The 21,439-nt window shown below is 40.1% G+C and overlaps 1 protein-coding gene across 1 annotated transcript; it reads right to left on the bottom strand.

Moving 5' to 3' along the window:
• Window positions 1-256: 256 nt before the first annotated feature.
• On the bottom strand, window positions 257-17,651 carry lrrc38a (leucine rich repeat containing 38a). Its single transcript, XM_078254076.1, has 2 exons — window positions 17,024-17,651; window positions 257-504 (listed from the first exon to the last, which is right to left on the bottom strand). The coding sequence occupies exons 1-2, from the start codon at window positions 17,649-17,651 to the stop codon at window positions 257-259; spliced, it is 876 nt and encodes a 291-aa protein (XP_078110202.1).
• Window positions 17,652-21,439: the final 3,788 nt, after the last annotated feature.

Below are 21,439 nucleotides of genomic sequence, written 5' to 3'. Positions count from 1 at the left end.
AGTGAATGCAATACCTGTTCAGAGTCATGCATACAACGTTTCCCAAACCAGTCTGTGATTCTCATGACAGTTCATGTGTGATCTTGGATTTGACATGTTACGAGCTTTCTTGATGTGCATTTACCTTTAATGCCTTTTCACCCCCACCTCCCCACCACCACCACAATCACTCCTTGCTCTCATGTTTTGTTAAGTTCTGAGCAACAGTTATGTATGAAATACTTGTGTTTGATTAAATCAATTTCCCCTTTCCCCATCAGTCGTTGCCTTCCTCCTCATCTCCTTTGCTGCCTTTGCTGAGGCGCTGGAAGCAATGGACTGTGGAAGCAAGGAAGAAGCTGGCCACGATGGCTGCTACTGAGACGGAGATACCGGAGAAGATGACGATCAGGTAGTCAGTGAGGGTGAGGGTACCACGGCACTTCTGAAAACTGTCTTCAGAGAGTAAACTCAGGGGAACACGACGCCCATCCATAGGCAGAGAGCACTCTATCCCCTCCATACCTGGGAAGAGAGACAACAAGTGAACTAACTGACAGACACAGAGACACTAAACTTTCTTGAAGTCATGCCTGTATCAACAGCCCCATTTACAAGTGTAAGTGGCTGTTCAGACCAAAGAGCAATGGGCAAAAGGGGTGGGGTGCCCCGGTGGCCTTATGGTTAAAGTTGCATTCCCCTTCATTGTGACAATATTGAGGTAAACAGCAGAACTGTGTTGTTCAATTACAAAGTAATTACTAGGAATGTTCACTTGCACGTTTGATTGAACACACTGATGTGCCAGGTGAGATTCCATTGCTTTGTTACAAAAGTTGAGATAGGTTCAACTTTTTTCCCCCAGATGTCCCTGTATTTATTGCCAGGGCCCTCTTAGGAGTAGGCTTAGTAGGGTGCTGGGGTGCTGTGTTCTCAAAGAAATGAATGAGAAGGCTACATTTTGGGCTAATGATAGTCAAAACATGACCTTCCTTCACAGGTGCACAGCAAAGCAGCTAAATGGAATTCAGCCTTCATTTATTTTATTTACACCTGCATTTTTCAGATTCAATTATGAGCCGTTATCTAAGATATTTTTATCAATATTAATAAAGTTATCAATATTGATATATTGATAACTTTATCAAATTACCACCTTTGACATTATTTTAGCTAAGTTGTGTTATAGACCTAGCGAGACAGATTGGAAATTCAGCACGAGCTCAGTTTGCATTGTTTTCTTTATAAAACAGTACGTGAAGCTAAAGGTAGCTAACATTAGGCTACATTCATTAATATTAACCCTATCTCCCGAAATGTGGGGACAGCCCCATCTGTATTCTGAATAGTTGTAAATGTATTCATTTTCTATGGCATTTTAAAAAGTTGAAAGATTTTGCATGAACGTTTATGCTAATTTAGCAGATAGCTTAGCCTTGCTGCACTCTGTAACTGTAAAATCACATAAATGAAAATGTTCAACTATCAGACTAAGGTAAGCCTTCATGTTGTGGCACAGCCATACACTATTAATTTAGAGCTGCTGGGCTTATTGTTTTTGGGTTGTTGTTGTTGACACATGACCTTAGTTTTTTCTTTTTTCTGTCATTTTTGAGAGAGCGCAGAAAGTACAACAGAGAGAAAAGTGTGATCCACGCCCATGTGTGTTCTCCCTGTTTATGGCAGAGAGAAAGCTGAGGGACTCATTTTGATGTCAGTGTGAAATTATTATGGTTTGAGGCTTCTGAAAATGATATTGTATATGATCTTGTTACCATCAACAGTTGAGCCGAGGGCAATGCCTATATCAATATTGAACATATTCTGTTGTAAAGCATTGCAAAGACAGACAAAGACTATATGAAGGACTACAGTATCAGTTTAACATATGGAGATGTTTATGTGGAAGGCAACAGAAAACATTTCCTTAAAAACAGTTTCTTCTTCTTTTCAGTTACTTTTTGGGATTTTGGGATTGGAATCATCCACAGCCAGTGGCACCAAGATGGTAAAGCCGGTCATCCAAAGACATGGGAAGGTGCATGAGAAGAGCTCACGTCAATCCTTAAGTCTCCTCTCTTCAGGCGATTTTAATGGACTTTGAATGGCTTTGAGCGTAAGTCATTTGCAAAGATGGGGACTCTTCTCTTTTCCAATGTGAATGTCTTCATTAATTATCTTAATCTTTTATTTTTCCCCCTTTGCTTATATTTTAAGATTAAGATTGAAAAAGTCTTTTACAATCTTTTATATAGTTTATGCTACAATCTTGTGTTTTTGGATTTAATTGTCAAAAAATGCTTACATTTGAATTGTAAAGCTCTATTGATTTTAATAAAAGTTTTGTTTTGTTGCAGCTCTGACTCTGGTTTTAATTAACAGATGAAGATAATCTAATGCAATGGCGTAATTCAAAATACTTTATAACATGCATAATTTGCATGGCTGTTCATGTAAAAAACAAAGATTAACTGTAAAAAGGTTCTACAACAACATATTGTATTGTGTAGTTTTAACAGCTATGTAATGGCAACTTGTGTTGCCAGGTAATTCCTGTAATTTAAATAGATTACAGCTATGTACTGGCAACTCGAGTTGCCAGGTAACTTCTGTAATTTTAATAGAATACAAGATCACGTTGTAAACAAGATTACAATTAATTGTTGTTTTTCTGTTAACAAGTAATTGCTGTAATTTATATACAACAAAAACCTGTAAAAGGTATCCTGTAATATACTGTAATTTTTTTTCTACAGTAATTAACAGCACTTTTACAAGACTTTATTGGCAACTTTTTGCCAGGTATTTACTGTAAAATCTACACTCAAATTAATTACAGTGTATGTTACTTCAGAGTTCTCAAGTTTGAATGACGAAAAGAAAGTTTATTGGTCTTGCCTACGGTGAACTAACTAACTATCTTCTGGCGGGCGGAATAACCAATCTTTTGTCTCACTCAGGGCTTCAATGCAACGCTCATTACGTTGAAGTTGTGAATTTTGAATGACTAAAAGAAAGTTTATTAGCCTTGCTGACAATGGACTAACATCTCCAAGGTGGAAGATAACACAATTGACCCTTCGCTAAACCCCGCCCACCTTAGTTGCTGTTGCTACGCCTGATAAGCTTTCGTGCCTGGAACGTCTATTACAGTATGTATGCACCGGTGTCAGACATTCCCAAGGAGATAATTGGTAATTTTTGGAGAACAGGTGAAATATCTGAGAGAGCAAGACAAAAGGGACTGCAGTATGCATTCGAGGGATATATCCACGACATAATATGCAACCGATTAGATAATTTCATCAAAATTGAAACTAAAGCCTGTAGGTCATGCCATAATGTGAGCCGCCTCATACGCTGACCATTCAAATGGGAAACACACAAATTGAGGAACAGCTATGTTCATGCGCAGCAGGGTAAGTGAAATTTGAACAGCTTATCCATAAGTCTTGTGGAATAAACACAAGACATTAGCCTGACCACTTTGCAATGATAACATTCTACTACTTATATTTTTTGCGATTAACAAAATGCTGAAATATATTTTAAAGTATTCAGATAAGAAAGAGAAAGTTCTCTGCGCTTCTGCAGACCACAACAATCCGGTGCAACCAAGGCAGGACAAAAATGGTATAAAGTAACAAAAGATAGCCGGTGCAACACAGATGTCTTCTTACTTGATGGTTTTATTACTTAAGGTGCAAAACAGTGACTAACGTTTCGATGTAGAGTTACATCTTCATCAGAGTCCTTGGAGAGAATGGGCAATGAAGCCCTTAATAAGAATCATCAACAGGTGCGTAAAGGGGGCGTGTTAGCTGCCTTAAGATATACCCATCTCAACCAAGGTGTTACACTCAATCAGTCAGTCATTACAGGGTGAATGCCCACACACAGTTCAAAAGTGATTAAAAAAAAAACAATGTTGATGAGTAACAATGTAGATACGTAGCAAATATAAAATGTTTACAATACAATGGAAATAAAAGTATATTCATCTTAAATACTATACTTTAACATATTTTGACTTTAGAGAAAGCAAGTTAAATTAAATTCTTCAATTAAACCTAGAGGTTCTAAAGTGCCGAGTGTATGTATCCAGAACGCTTCCCTGCATAGAAGTTTGTTAATGATATCACCACCCCTGGATGGGGGTATGATTTTCTCAATTCCCCAAAACCTCAGTGATGCAGGGGAGCCATGATTGACCTGCTTGTAATGTCTCGCCATGGCATATGTTAAATTCTGGGTACGAATGGCTGTCTTGTGTTCAGATATTCCTAGTTTGAGTTGACGTTTTGTTTGGCCTATATACGCCAATCCACAGGGACACTTTAGAAGGTACACTACATGTGTACTGTTACAATTAATACATTTCTTGCCAGTGCGAGGATGTGAAAATTCCTTCGCATTGGTCGAGTTAGAGCATTTACCACATTTATAGAAACCCAGAGGTGGATTGGGGAGCCAAGTGGTCAGAGGTGGATTGGACATATCTGAATGGACTAATCGGTCACGAATGTTGCCAGCACGCCTAAATATAAACCTAGGCGGATTGGCGCATATGTCTTTGAGTGTCGAGTCACTCTTAAGAACATGCCAATGCTTACGAATAACATTTTTCATTCTTCCTGCTTCTGGAGTGTAGCCGGTCGAAAAAAAATACTCTAGGTCTAGTATGTGACTTAAGTTTTTTCTTCAACAGTGAGGTGCGATCTGTACTAAGAGCCCTATCCCATGCTTTTGTAATATCAGATTTGTCATATTCTCGTTGTTCAAAACGGTGCGCTAAATGGGCTGCTTTTAACATAAAATCAGTTATGGTGCTACAATTTCTAGATTATTTGACTAGATGAGACGAGTGATTGCTGTCGGCTCTTAACAGGGTGTTCCTACTAAGGGGTTTGCGATAGATGGTGGATTGTAAAATATTACTTTCGTCCTTAGAAATAGTGAGATCTAAGAAATCACTGGACTGATTATTACATTCCATAGTAAAGGACAAATAATCTGTGGAAGAATTTACATAAGTCAAGAAATGGTTTAGCTCATTAAGTGTACCTTTCCATATTAAAAGAACATCATCTATATATCTGCACCACTATGATATTTTGGAATGAAAGGGGTTATTTTCAATATTGTGTATATATTTTTCTTCCCATAAACCCATCACCAAACAGGCATAAGAAGGTGCAAAAGCACTCACCATAGCAGTCCCTTGAAGTTGTAAATAAAATTTGCCAGAATATTTAAAGAGATTATTAGTTGAATGATCTCGACTAGATTTACAAGAAATTCTGATGCAGAGCATCAGTGGGACGTTTAGCAAGGTACACTTAATGAGCTAAACCATTTCTTGACTTATGTAAATTCTTCCACAGATTATTTGTCCTTTACTATGGAATGTAATAATCAGTCCAGTGATTTCTTAGATCTCACTATTTCTAAGGACGAAAGTAATATTTTACAATCCACCATCTATCGCAAACCCCTTAGTAGGAACACCCTGTTAAGAGCCGACAGCAATCACTCGTCTCATCTAGTCAAATAATCTAGAAATTGTAGCACCATAACTGATTTTATGTTAAAAGCAGCCCATTTAGCGCACCGTTTTGAACAACGAGAATATGACAAATCTGATATTACAAAAGCATGGGATAGGGCTCTTAGTACAGATCGCGCCTCACTGTTGAAGAAAAAACTTAAGTCACATACTAGACCTAGAGTATTTTTTTCGACCAGCTACACACCAGAAGAATGAAAAATGTTATTCGTAAGCACTGGCATGTTCTTCAGAGTGACTCGACACTCAAAGACATATGCGCCAATCCGCCTAGGTTTATATTTAGGCGTGCTGGCAACATTCATGACCGATTAGTCCATTCAGATATGTCCAATCCACCTCTGACCACTTGGCTCCCCAATCCACCTCTGGGTTTCTATAAATGTGGTAAATGCTCTAACTCGACCAATGCGAAGGAATTTTCACATCCTCGCACTGGCAAGAAATGTATTAATTTTAACAGTACACATGTAGTGTACCTTCTAAAGTGTCCCTGTGGATTGGCGTATATAGGCCAAACAAAACGTCAACTCAAACTAGGAATATCTGAACACAAGACAGCTATTCGTACCCAGAATTTAACATATGCCATGGCGAGACATTACAAGCAGGTCAATCATGGCTCCCCTGCATCACTGAGGTTTTGGGGAATTGAGAAAATCATACCCCCATCCAGGGGTGGTGATATCATTAACAAACTTCTATGCAGGGAAGCGTTCTGGATACATACACTCGGCACTTTAGAACCTCTAGGTTTAAATGAATAATTTAATTTAACTTGCTTTCTCTAAAGTCAAAATATGTTAAAGTATAGTATTTAAGATGAATATACTTTTATTTCCATTGTATTGTAAACATTTTATATTTGCTACATATCTACATTGTTACTTATCAACAGTTTTTTTTTTTTTTAATCACTTTTGAACTGTGTGTGGGCATTCACCCTGTAATGACTGACTGATTGAGTGTAACACCTTGGTTGAGATGGGTATATCTTCAGGCAGCTAACACGCCCCCTTTACGCACCTGTTGATGATTCTTATTAAGGGCTTCATTGCCCATTCTCTCCAAGGACTCTGATGAAGATGTAACTCTACATCGAAACGTTAGTCACTGTTTTGCACCTTAAGTAATAAAACCATCAAGTAAGAAGACATCTGTGTTTCACCGGCTATCTTTTGTTACTTTATACCATTTTTGTCCTGCCTTGGTTGCACCGGATTGTTGTGGTCTGCAGAAGCGCAGAGAACTTTCTCTTTCTTATCTGAATACTTTAAAATATATTTCAGCATTTTGTTAATCGCAAAATCCAACAACACGGTCCGTTATTGCTCGTCAGAAATAATGGGGAAAACTGTGCCCTCTGAATGGCAGTGGAAAGAACAGTTACGTCGACAGAGACGAGACAGACAGCCTGTTCTCATTAACCATTTGTTCAAAAAGCTATGAAAAGTTAAGCACTTTAATTCGTAAGCATTCCACCTTTTTTTTTTTTTTTTGTATTCACCACATTGACGGCCGCTGTATAAGAACGCAGCTGGCCGTGTAAGGAGGAGGTCGGGGGGAACGGGGGGGACGGGTGGGTGTTAACATAGGACTTTAAAGGACTTTAAACAGGACTTTTAAGCCAGAGAGTTCACATCCCGGGGAAAACTAAAGCCATGTCTCTTAGGAGTATTTTTATTCAAACCACCATCTTTTTTCTATTCTTAACCGGTCGTTTTGGTGCCTAATCTTAACTTTCGTCGTGGCAAAACGCTCATATTTTGTGGACAAAATTTAACCGTAATGTCCGCCGAAACAACCGGTGCTTTGTACCTGGCTCAAAGTCACCTATTTTCGGGTAACTGAACCACCAACTACTGCTTATCCAACGGAGGTCTGTAGCCGGTGTTACAGAGCTCTGTAGCGGCTTAAACAGCCAGCAACTGCCACTCGGCATCATGGAGCTCGTAGTCAGCCGCCATCACGAGACCATCTGGCGGTCTCCTAATTTCGTACGATATCATACGTTTTGGTGTGAATACATTTTCATACGATATCATACATGAGAATGCGTTGAGACAGAAGCGTGCGGTTTCAAGGTTGTCCTTGTCTTCTGGTGGAGAAACTGTGTTTCTCCTTCTGCAGATTTGTTGAGACACTGGTGGTGCAGTGGCTCGGCAGGATACAAGCGTGTCACGATAGACACAAAACAGTTCCCTTGGCCAGCGAGATATAACTATTTATTGCATTACAAACCTTTGACTGGCGTGTGTCCTTTCAGCAATGAGTTGCATTAGAAAAAGCAATGAGAAATGTCCTGCGTTTGTTTTTATCTTCTTGGTCACATGGTCAGGTACCCCTGTGGTTTCCTTGGGTCCCTGCTAATAAGAAGTCAGTCTTTTAATTCAAGCTAAGAAACTGGCATAGTAGTAGTGTGACTTTCAGGCCTGCATTTTTCCAGGTAGGCCTTGTTTCTTTGCCTGAAAGGAGCCACATGGTTTTGGTTGTGTTTTGGTTTGAAAGGGTCACACTGTCAGGTCCCAACAGAGGCATAGGTAGAAACTAAAGGCCCGGTTTTGAGAATAGTCGACTCAAACCCTGAAATTCTGTTTTAGTAGGAAGAACAGCAAATGTATCCTTAAAATGATACCCACTGTAATAGTCTGCCTGGCCAGAAAAACTTTGTGTGACAAATCCAACCTGATATTATAATATATCCGGAGCAACTAATGACATCTTTATCACTTGATCCATTGAATAAACAAGCAATAAGTCTTCCGTGGCCTTTTGTTTTTTTAGATCAGCTTGAACCAAACAGTGACACACAGTTGTGTACGACACACAAACACACACACACACACACACACACACACACACACACACACACACACACACACACACACACACACACATATATCATACTCCAGAACAAATTCAGACAGCCATGCTTGTTTGCTGTATTTGCAACAACACACAACATGGAAAAAGTCAAGAGAACGATGTGCAACAATAATAGGACCAAGAATGTAGAACATAGTACGGATCCCCTAAAGGGACATGGGGGGGGGGTGGGAGTTCTCAGGCGCATGAGAAACCACTCAGAATGGCTGACGAGGAGGAGGGATTAATCTTGATCTTATGTACCTGATAGTGTCATCAATAAACTTAAATAGGATAAGGTACAGTAACTGTTAACCGATTTCATGCTGTGAATGTGAAATATTAACTTCAGCCAAATACCGTTAGCAGTACTTCCTCAGCATGTTTTGCTAGCCTATTCCAGCACAATTACAGCTCAAATAAAAATAAATAAAAACGATCTCAATACTTCTTTCTGATACATCTTCAGACTTCTAGCCTACAGAGGACAGTCCAATGAAGGTCATTTCTTATCCGTCACATTTCTGTCACCAAAATTAACAAATTGAAATATGATTTATATGTAAGCAACTATTTGTTCGTAAATTAGATGCACACAGAAAAGAGACTGCATTTTGTACACCACATGTATAGGTTTACAATACAGGAGCAGATATAGCTCTGTTACTGTTTTATTGGTTTGGTTTTATAGTTCAGGGGGTCACGTGTGGGGTTGGGTACCGAAACCCGGTTCCACTATGGAACGCAACCGGTAGGAATCGGACCGGATTAAAACGCAAATTTCGGTTCCACATTTTGGTTCCACTTAATGTGTCGACTGAATCATTTTACCTCCGTCGCTCTGAAACGGACGTAAAAATATCACACTTTCTCTGTAGTCTACCGTTAGCTAGCTACCATAAATGTAGGCTACTTTTTAAAATGCCATATTTTCCCTCTGGGCTCACCAAAACGGACGTAAAAACGTATTAACCATTCACTGCGTATGTGATCGCTAGTAAACTGATCTTTGATGTCATTTTTCAGTTTTTCAAGAATCGGTTTAGGAATCGGAATCGTTTTAAAAGTACCAGTTCGGCATCGAAATCGTAAAAATCCAAACAATACCCAATCCTAGTCACGTGACGTAATGCCAGAGTAAGCTGCTGAAAAGGATGCTCTGCATTGTACTGCTGTAGTTATCCTTTTAAAAATATGTAACCAAAGACCAAATTTGTGCTCAGCTTTGAGGAGAAACATCGTGGAAGCAAAAAATGTCGACAGGCAAAAAGTCTACGGCTTGTAGGGATATTAAAAAGCATCTGCAATCGGGCAGAGCTGAGGCTATGCAGGGCCAAGATGGTGGTGCTGCGCCCTGAGTAGACAGGCAACAATCTTATAACACGATGCCAGCAGACGTTGGTAACATTTTTGCAGCGCTGGAGAAGATCTCTGCCGACTTGGAGGGTCTGAAGGAAATTTGCCACTCTATTGTTTCAATGCAGACACAACTTTCCACCTTAATCACCAGAATAGATGAGGTCGAGAACCTTGTGGAAAACCTCAAAGCAGCTGAGAAAGAAGGACAAGCCAATCCACCAGCTAGCAAGAAAGAGGTAGATCTGTCCTTGGAGAAAATTGAAGAAATACTGCAATGTTCTTTCACCTCCTTCCAGACAATCGTTAAAGTGCTCATATTATGCTTTTTCCCTGTCCTTTATTGTGTTATATATCTTTTTTTGTGCATGTTATAGGCTTACAAATTAAAAAAAAGTCCAAAGATTGCCCCAAAGGGACTTACCATCTCCAACAGAAAACACTGTTCACAAACTGCTCCAAACAGCTCTATTGTAGTCCAGCCTTTACTTCCAGGACAAACGTGTGTCACTTTGTAACACACGTTAAAATGCTCGCCTAGCTGCTCATACTCTGCTTCTGACTGGCTAGTAGTCCTTATCTAGCTACTGCACATGTGCGACTCTCAACAAAGATGGAACAGAAGTGAGATGCCTCACTCTGTAGCTAAAACAGAGAGCTCAACACACAGGGTGAAAAGAGGCGCTGCAGCAATGTGCAGTACAACAAAAATATGGTGTTTTTTGAAAATTAAACTATGTAAACCTATTCTGATTTAACCTCTAAATACAATTATGAACCTGAAAATGAGCATATGAGCACTTTAACACTTCTGAGTCCATTGCACATTTCCTTTTTATACATTTCAAAAAGAAATATATATCTGATAAATAATAACTGCAAAATGCTAAAACAAAACCAGAATAAACAAAATAAAAAAATAGTTACAAATAAAGAAAGAAAAAGGGGGGAGGGGGTAGGATAGGGTTGGGTAGGAGAGTGGGTATTGGGGAGTACTTTATAACAAGTCTTGATTGAGATATTTTATTTTACAGATTTTTTTCCTTATTCCATTCGTATGTGTGATCTCTGATTGTAAAGGTTAATTTTTCCATGTCTAAAGTTTCCTCCATTGTTGACAGCCATGAATTTAATTTTGGTGGATTTGACTGTTTCCATGTCCTTGTCACCTGCTTCATGGCAGTCACACGTAGTATGTTAAAAAGATGCATGTCTTCAGAAAGTATCCTTTCTTGTAGGTTAATACCCAAAGTATTTTAAAGTTTCAGAGGTCCTTTTAAATCAAAAATATACTTTAGGGTTTTCTCGACCTCTTCCCAAAAGGGTATTAATATTGGACATGTGAAGAATGTGTGTGTGTATAGTTTGCTACTTGTTCCCCAGATCCTCTCCAGCAACTAGTCCCATCTAAGGGGTAACATTTCCCATACTTATGTGGCGTAATGAAGTATCTCATGCTCACTTTCCAGGCAAACACCCTCCAGTATTTTGATTGTGATGTCTGAAAGTTTCCACTTAGTGAATGTTTCCATTCTTCTGCTGATGTGATCATTTCCAATTCTTTTTCCCATTTTTCTTTTACATTATTTTCTACAATAGTAATTTGCATAGTGTTTTTGTAATATTTTGTAGATATTTGAAAGCTTTTCTTTCACTTTTCAATCAAGTATTGTATTAAGTCATTTTTTGATTTATACTCTTTAGATATCTCATAAGGTAACTACTTACCTGTAAATACTTAAGAAAAATGTGTTTGTTCTAGATCATATTTGGAGGCTATCATTTCATATGAATTTATTGAGTATTTTGTGAGTAGTTGAGAGTATGTCACTAGCCCTTTACTAGCACAGGAATCTAAGATTTCATCAATTCTGTTTGGAATAAAATCTGGGTCATGCACCATTTCCCTGAGGAGTAAACATTCACTAGTTATTTTTAGGCTTTTGCATATACGTTTCCAGTATGTTACAGTATTTAAGATACTTTGGCTCTGTCCTGTATGTTTTACCCATGCTGCTTTTCCTATAAATGGTAATGTCCCAATTGATATCATAGCCATTTCTGTTTCTATATTGATCCATTTAGCTTCTGTATTCCCTTTCATCCACTTCATGATTGTGTGAATTTGTGTTGGGGCGTGATCACGGAAGGCTTGTATCATGTGGATGCGCCGACAGTTTTGTTGTCATTACTTAGAATTCCTCATCGGAGTGACAGAAACTACACACTATAGCTTTGAATTCACTGTTGGACAAATAAATCTGCCAGAAGTCTTCCTGGAACTCGTTAAACGTTACATTTACATCAAAAACGTCAACGCAGCCTATAATTGCAGCCTCTATATTTGCCACTGTTCATCATGTAATTCCATTATACCTACTGCTATAATTATTATAATTATCATTATTATCAATTATTATCATAGTCATATTTCTTTATCTCTCTCTCTCTCTCAACTGGTCGCATCACCCACCAAGAGTCAGGTTTCTGTCTGTTTAAAGGAAGTTTTTCTTCGCCATTATCACTCCAAATACTTGCTCTTGGGAGGAATTGTTGTGTCTCTTTAAATGATAGAGTAGGTCTAGACCAGACTCTCTCTGTAAAGTGTCCTGAAATAACTCCTGTTATCATTTGACACTATATATAAAGTTGAATTGAATTGAACTGAATTTAACAAACCCCCTTAATGCACAGATGCCAGAATTAATCCACAAATTTGAAACTGCAGGAGGTATTATTGTTATATTCCATTTTAACCAAAAGGCTAAACATCAAATTGAGTAAGTATTTTAGATGTGTATTCGTTATAATCTCTGCACGCTATGGTGAATCAACATTCCTTTTCTAAATCAGGAAATAGAAACCAAGTAGTGTGTTTTGGTACTAATGCATTGTAACACCTGGAAAACATGTTGCTGCGTAGAGAGAAGCTCTTCCATTTTATTCTGATTCCTCTGTAGCACTGCTGTACCCAAGAGTCACTGGACATTATTGTCAAGTGTGTATATGTGTGTGTTTGTGTATGTGTGAGTCACTGTAAGACCAGAAGGGGTTTTCCACATAAAAAGGGACTCAGTGACCTCATGGTGATATTGTAGTCACGTGGCGCTACAACAGGCAGCCAGACTCATGCTCACACAGACAGACAGACAGACAGACAGACACACAGACACACACACACACACACACACACACACATACACACGTGCATAAACAGAGAGGGACACATATAGGACAATATGAAAACAAAATAAGGTTAGGGTTAAAAAATACAAACATGTAGACATTAGTACATGAGCCACTGAGCACAACCACTGACATATATTTATAATGGTATTTGAACAAAGGACACACAGGCATAAGAACACGTTTATTCATAGAAATGGGCACCATGTGCACATAGACAAAAAACACACACAGACATACACAGACGTACACGTGTACACATGCAGAATTACTTGTTTAATGGAATGTTAAAATGTGTGAATTCAAGTGCACAAATGCATACAGTATATGGCAGCCACGGACACACAGAGGATTATATGTGGGATAGGTGGGCACATACACATGTTGACAGGGACGCAACACTACAATACAGAGACAGGCACATATAGCTAGACACAACTATACGTACACACAGGTGCGTATACACAAACACACACCATTCTGAATGTAGCGAGGACCACAGATGCAAAATGACTGCAAGACAACGTCCTCTGACAGTGGCTCTGCACACAATCCAAGAAACGTCCATGTTCATTTTCTCAATTTCTAAAGCCAGTTAATTTACATGAATGTGTGTGTGTCCCTGTCTGTATATGCACAGTGTGTGTGTGTGTGTGTGTTTGTGTATAATGTCCTATTGTTGTGAGTAAGGAGTCTAGACAGGGGTAGCTAGTGTCAGTATGGTGTCACAGCATCAGACATGCTGTAGTGCTGAATAAATTCCTGCTTCACCGTTGGCCGACTGCAAATGCAGTATGTATACTGAAGTGTTATCAGTCGTTCTTCAACATTTACTGAACTATTGTACTGTAGTGTACATTTTTAAGGTACTTTGCTTGTGTATATAAATGTTATGCTACTTTATACGCATACACGTTTTATTCCAATACACTTATTTGGCAGCTATAGCTACTAGTTACTTTGCAGATTCAGATTTTGCAGAACAAATATTAGCATGTCAAATATGACCCTTCAGCATTTAAAATATTTGATAAATAAATAATATTTAAATATATATATAAATATAATTTATAACGGTTTGTACACAAAATCTAGCTCAGTTGTGCAGCTGAGCTGATTTTGGTCTGGCAAAAGGTTGTTAACGTGATCATCCAGGAGATCAAGGAGGACACCAGAGACCGTGACAGAGACAGGAGTTATCATCTCAACCATATGTGGCCATATTTTATCATATTAAAGGTTCAATATGTAAGATATTTACTGTATTAAATCCAAAAATGACCCTGATGTCATCAGATATTAAGGAAACATGCTAAGCTGAAATACAATTTTTTTCTGACAACAATGCTAAAGCCAGTATTTTCTCCTTTAGAAATTTCCATTGACCCAGTTTGTGTTTTGGCCTGTGTGTTGGTATCAACTGCCCTGTTTGACAACCAGGCCGGGTTGCCAGATATACCTGTTAAAACGTAAACCCAGCGCGCTACAGCTGTAGTACAGCCATGGAAGCTGCAAACAAACAACAGGATCAACGGAGATAGATTCATTCTACCCGCCCTAAAAAACCTCAGTGTTTCTAAACAGTTGCGTGACCAGAGACGTAAAAAACCCCGGGTAAATTTTGGAGATGTATTTGAAAGATGGAGACAGCTTAGAGCCCAAAAGGACTCTGAGTTGGCTAATTTCCTCCTGAACAGGTGAGCATTAGCTTCAGGCTAATTCATCACGGCTACATGGGACGGGCATTTTGTGTCATTTCAACATTTGTGTACTCACATTGAATTATATAGTACTCAAGTTAATTACTCGCAAAGACAATTGAGACACAGCCAGTAAAGTGATCCCGACTGGTCCTGGCTAACGCCGCCATAACTGCTAACGTTACCTGAGGACTAGGCATGCGGGCCACGGCTGTTTACAACCAGCGTGACAGACCTATGACAGCAACCACAAGTTAAGTTTGACTTCCTCATAATGGAAACATGCAATTTAACTCTGGCAAAACAACCGTGTGTAATGTTAAGCCAAGAAAGTGTGTCTGTCAGTCGGGTAGAGAGGACGGCGAGGTCATGATGTTTTAGCGGTTGTTGCCGTAATTTTAAGCCTAGATAGGGTGGTTGTCAGTCGGGTACAGAGCTCCGCGTGAGCACAGTCTTTTAAATATATAGCCAGCATCTAACGTTAGCTACTTTGCTGTGCTGTGGAGTAATGTATGGCAATGAGATATGAGCAACATGCGTCAAGCGTCTGGCAACATTGTTGCTGTGTTCTCAACCTGGCAACCTCCTTAAACTTTGAGTCTGGGTAGGAGGGAGTAGGGGAGATGACTCTCTCCAGTATTTTGAATTTGGACTGCACTAACTATTTTAAACGCTAGCTGTCAGTATTACATGTTGCACCTTTAATGTTCATACTTAGGTTATGTCATGATAACTGAGCAAAGTCCAACTTCTGATGAAGGCTGTGATTTGAAAGTTCCAATAAAAGCTAGGACGTCTAAGTAATGTCATTGTTTTTAAATTATTTGCTTTATCACTGAATACCTCATTGTTTGTAAATGGGAAAAGCCATCCATTGAGTAGGCCAGTCCGTAGGGACTTGGGAACTGGAGGGTGGCCGGTTCAAGTCCAGCACAGAGCAGCTGGTATAGAGGGTTGACCGATAGCTGGGGCACACAGCTATCAAGGTGCCCTTGAGCAAGGCACCGGACCCCACACTGCTCAAGGTATGTGTATTTTAGCCTATGTGTGTATCCCAACTGACTAAACATAAAAAAAAACGTTGTGCCCTCAGTAGAGTGTCTGCCAGGTGTCCTGGTCTCCCCTCCCAGGAAGAGTTGAATCTCAGTAAATTGTCTCTCCCGGCTCCTCTACAGTGAAGATGGCAGCTGAGGTAACAAAAAACAGGGATTTATTTTTCTCGTATTGTGTCTAACTTTAGTGGATCATAACATATGGGAATTATTCTGCAGATGCTCCAGTTTAAAATGAGACAGAGATGGATGTCAGGTTTTGAGCCATGACACAGGCCAAACTGCAGCCTGCACACACACTGGGTAGGGCTCGTTTTTAGCCTAGCCAATTGCTCGAAATACTTTTTGCTGAGTGATTTTCTGCAAACTTCCTCAACCGGCTTTGTGTCACTGCAGTGTGGGTCGTACACACAGACAAACAGTGTTTGACTTACCTCCATGTTGCTAGGGCCCAGAGCTCCCCTCCACCAGCAAAATCCACCTGGCGGATGGAGGGCATATAAGAGGGGAGCTCTGGGCGCTGGCGTGACAGCTGGAGGCCGGGCGCCATTTGCCTGCACGCACCATGGTGACAGAAGACCGGTTGAAAATCTGCTAATTTTCACTTTAAGAGGAGTGAGGAGTCAGTAGTCAATGCCGGTATAAAACATAGGTTTAAAAATTGTGTATCACTGCAACCAGAGAGGTCCTTAAAGCACACTGGAGACACAAAAATGATTAGGTTGGGTCTAGTAGTATGCAAGATTAGCTGCAGACAGACACACACACACACACACACACACACACACACACATACTGTGCATATACAGACAGGGACACATATAGGACATTATGAAGAAAAATAGCATATACAGTATGTGTGAGTATTAGTGTTTCTTTTGTTTTGTTTTGATAATACAACTTGAGTTAACGATGGTGTACAACTTACAAAGACTGTGAGCAATATTCTTCTAAAAAAAAAGAGAAACCAGTGCCCAAAATGACCTGTGGTGAACATGATAATCATGGTGATACAGTTATTGAGTTAACTAGTGCAGACCTAGACTCATGTCTGCAACATGGCATAATTTCTCCGTGGAGAGAAAGTAAGAGCTTTGGCTCTTTTTGTCTATTGAATGAATTACTTTTCAAAATATTTGAATTATAAATATATTTCATTTGTATGTAATACATGTATTTTAGTCATCTACTATGTCTGGCATTGAAACTGATCAATCAAATGTTATGACTAAATATATCCTAGGGAAAGGATTGGATTTCCTCTGCTCTGCCATGGGTCAAAGACTGCAAGTCTGTACTTTAAGCAGCTTATGTCTTACCCTTTGGGAGCTTGTGGTGGTTCTCTGTCAGCCATACAAACAGTTTGGCAAAGTGGCAGTTGCAAAGCCAGGGGTTGCCATCCAGACGCAGCATCCGGAGGGAGGGCAGGGATTCCAAGACCATGACGTCCAGCGCTGTGAGACCATTCCTCTCCAGCTCCAGCTCCCTCAAAGAAGTCAGCCCCGTGAAAGCATCCCTGCCTACCATGTTTAGGTAGGGGTTGTTCCCCAGTCGTAGTTTGATCAGACTCTTGGACTCCCCAAATGTTCCCGAGGAGATTTCCGTCAGGTTGTTGCTCCCCAGGTCCAAGAAGACTAATCTAGAGGAGGTACTCAGGGTACCTGGCTCCAGCTGGGAGAGGGAGTTATTCCTCAGGTCCAGGTAGACCAGATCACTGTAGAGGACCAAGAAGTCGGAAGGGATCCAGGGAATCCAGTTGTTGGAGAGAAGGAGACGGCGAACACCCAGAGGGATAGGGTCTGGGACTCTGGTTAGACCTTGGTTGGTGCAGTTCACAGTGTGGTGGTCTGGACACAAACAGCTGGATGGACAGATGTGGCCTCGCGTAAGCAAGGTGGAGGAGATCAAGGCAAGGAAAGGCTGCAGCCAGTTAATGCATGGTATCATTGTTGAGGGGGCGGCTACGTTAACTAGGAGATTGGGGGGGAGGGGGTCTCAGCATGGGGTGAGAAGGGAGGTCAGGGAGACGGACAGATAGAAAGGTGAAGATCACAGGAGGGGAAGGGGAAGGAAAGGCCAGCCGATGTAGGTTCAGCGTGGCGCTGGCATCCTGTCGTGCTCTCTGCACCGCAACGCGCGAACAAACCGAAAAGCCATGGAGTAGCCAGGGAGCTTTGTATTCCAGGAGATCATGTAACAAGCAGTCTGGATCAAATAGCAGCCTGCTGGCTTCGAGGTAAGAGAGGGGAGGAGCAAAAGAGAGAGTGTGCAAGAGAGCGGGAGTGAGGGTGGGGGGGGGATGTGAAAGGGGAGAGGATTAACACTGATGTAAATAGAGGCGAGGGGGGCGGGGTGTGTGTGTGTGTGTGTGTGTGTGTGTGTAGACTAGCAGGGACAGCCCTCCCTGCTTCATTAGTCAGCTCCTGAGGTAAAGCCCTGTCATCAGTCGGATCAGTGGAGCAGAACCACAGGCAGAGTCCTCACTGACTGAAATCCTGTCAGTCCTACAGTGTGGTGTAAGTGCTCCTTCTTTACAGAGGCAGCCCGGAAGTGAAGATGAGGATGCCATCACCATTTGTGACTCACGGAGTCTGTGACGCAGTCTTCTGGAATCACTTCCATTTCCGCCCTGCCTCCTCTTTCAGTCCCCTTTTGATTTTTCCTCAACCTTACTATAATTGCTGAACGGGGATAGAAAAGAGCTAGTTTCTCATCCTATTCCCATGACAACGGTAGACATGATGTGCAGAAGCCTTCACTCTGTAGCTTTTTGCAGGCTGATTTACAAGTATCATTCCTATGCAAAACGTGAGGGGCTAATCATAAACAACTGTAATAAAAGAGAAAACAAATGAGTTTATGAATAGCAATCTTAGTTTGATGCCCTCAATACAGATAGCATGGGAAACATTTAAGGCAACCTGTAGAGGTTGGATTATTACCTACACCACAGCTTAATCTCAGAGTTTAAGACATTAGAATCACAGCATATGCAGGATCCTAAGAATATTAGATTAAAAAATGCAATGATGATCTGTAAGGCAGAATTACAATCAATTATACATGGCAGCATTTGCACTGTTCAGACTCCACTGTTAAGTATACAATCACAAATGAATAAAGCTTTCAGAGACTTTTATTCTAAACTTTATCAGACAGAAAGTCCCATAAACGAGAAGGATATGGAATCTTTCTTTCCAACATTAAAAGAAGAGGAGAGAGAAAGTATAGAGGTACCTGTTACAGAACCAGAAATATTTTCTGCTTTGAAATCCTTTCCAACAGTGAAAGCACAGGGTAATGATGGCTTCCCCATAGAATTTTTTAAATGCTTCCAAAATAATATATCTCCACTGCTTACTGTTATTCAATGATATATTAACTGAGCATTCTATGCCACTGACTATGCGCCAAGCCACTGATTCTCTGCTGCCTAAGCCTGGTAAGGATCATTCTCAAATGACTAATGTATGCCCTATTAGTATGTTAAACAATGACTATAAGCTATTTGCCAAAATCCTTGCTATGCGCATAGAGACCGTCATTTCTACATCAATACACATTGATCAAGTAGGGTTTATTAAACTTCGACTTGCCTCTAACAATATGAGAAGACTCCTCCAGGTAATGGTGACAGCATCCAGCCATAGCCTGGCGCTGGATGCTGAGAAAGCCTTTGATAGGGTAGAATGGCAATACTAGTTATTATCAGCTGGGTGTAGGCCCTCTATAACAACCCTATTGATTCAATTAAAACTAACAGCAATGTACCTGAACCTTTCCAACTCCTAAGATCTACCCGGCAGGGTTGTCCTGCCTCACCATCCCTCTTCATTTTGGCCCTAGAACCTCTAGCATGTGCAATCCGAGCAGAGAGGAAAACCACTGGCATCAAAATTGGGGCTTGTGATTTTGAAGCCAATTTATTTGCTGATGATTTGTTAATAACATTATTACAACCACAACAGTCAATTACACAAGTGATGAAATTAGTTGAGGAGTTTGGAAAGTTTTTAGGATATAAGGTGAATTTCAATAAGAGCAAAGCCATCCCATGAAACCACATGACCTATCCATCACATCTTGGTTCTGCACATATTCAATGGAAACCATGAGATGTCTAGGAATCAACATTAAGACTCCCATAGATGAGATTGTTGAGATTTAAATGGTCCTCTCCTTCTTAAGGCTAATAGATATGATATCAAGAGACGGACTGTCCTACACATTTCATTATGGGGCAGAACAGAACCTCTTAATCCCTCCTTACTAAGAAATTGACAATTTATTCACAGATTTCCTGGGTATGAATTAACCCAGAATCAGCTACAAAAGATTAACCAGACCTAGGAAAAGTGGTGCATTTGGGAGTTCCAGATGTTTTTTTCCTATCATCTTGCTTATAATGCTAGGTTTCCTTTGTTATGGGCCTATACATGAACTAGGTAGTTGGAAATGGATTGAGGAAACATTTTATCTGGAAACACTACAGGAAACAGTACCTTTATGTAATGTTGTCATGTTCAGGGTTAATGCAACATTGTATGTATCAGAGCAGGACCCACACTGGAGGTTTTTGGCACATACCATTATCCATATTTGCATATAAAAATAATTTTTTTTAAACTTAATTTGTTCATGTTTCTCTTAAACATAGCATAACTTTTGGGTGAATGGGGAAATGTATCTAGGTGATTTTTTTCTTATTTTAAGTCTTAATCATGTAAAATGATAAGCCTAATGTATATTTATCTGTATAGTCCTAATTTCAATTTTACTCACAGTTTTAACCAAAGTGAGCTCATAATTGGTGTAAGCATAACTCCTGAACTTTAATTAATTATATACACAATAAACACTGTGACTACCATCACCATCATCATAAGAAACTGTTTCGTACAGGCTGCCACACATCTTTGTGGACATAAACCTCAAACAGCATGTAAACTTGGGTTGTTGGGTTACATTAAACACATTTTTAACGAACCTGTTTTCATGAGTTATTTACAGTTATTTGGTTTGAATGTGCATGTGAATTTGGTCAGTGTAGAATCAATGGATTACTAATTCTAAATCCCTCAATCTTCTGTTTGCTAGTGACGTCAGGCAAGCAAAAAAAAATTGAATATTACATAAATATCCCTAGAATCTTACCAAATCACAGTCTCTGCTCTGAGAAAAGGATGACAAGAGAAATGAATGCACAAAAGTGCTCCCGCTCTGATCTCTAACATGTAAGAAAAGTAGGTCACACCAAGGGCCACATTAGGAAGAGGCAGCTGACTACACTGAAGTCAATCCAGTCACAATGACTGTCATTTCATAGGCTGGCTCAGGAACAGGGCAGGGCTGGGCTGGGCTGTTTAGGCGACCACAGTAGGAATGACACCCACTGGCCCAAAAAGATTCATTACATCGATCATTGCTAAAATAGCTGCTGTAAAATGGTGAATACATTTTTCACAGGCACATGCTGTGTGTGTTTGTCCAATCAGCGTCATGTTATTATGGAAACCACGTAACTTCTAGGAAAGGCCCGCCCTTCAATAGCATTGACGAACTACTATTGGCCAGGCGTCCATGCTTACACAAGGTAACATAACCTGATTTGTTTAGGTATTCCCTGACCAATCGGCTATCCTAACCTTAACCACTTGAGGTCAATGCCTAACCCCCAACCAATCGGGCTGCTTTGTAGGGCGGGCCTTTCCTAGAAGTCGAAACGCATTAAGTTC

This window comes from Sander vitreus, chromosome 7 (assembly GCF_031162955.1).
Source record: "Sander vitreus isolate 19-12246 chromosome 7, sanVit1, whole genome shotgun sequence".
Lineage (NCBI taxonomy): Eukaryota > Metazoa > Chordata > Actinopteri > Perciformes > Percidae > Sander > Sander vitreus.
This window is presented reverse-complemented; position numbering and strand designations above follow the sequence as displayed.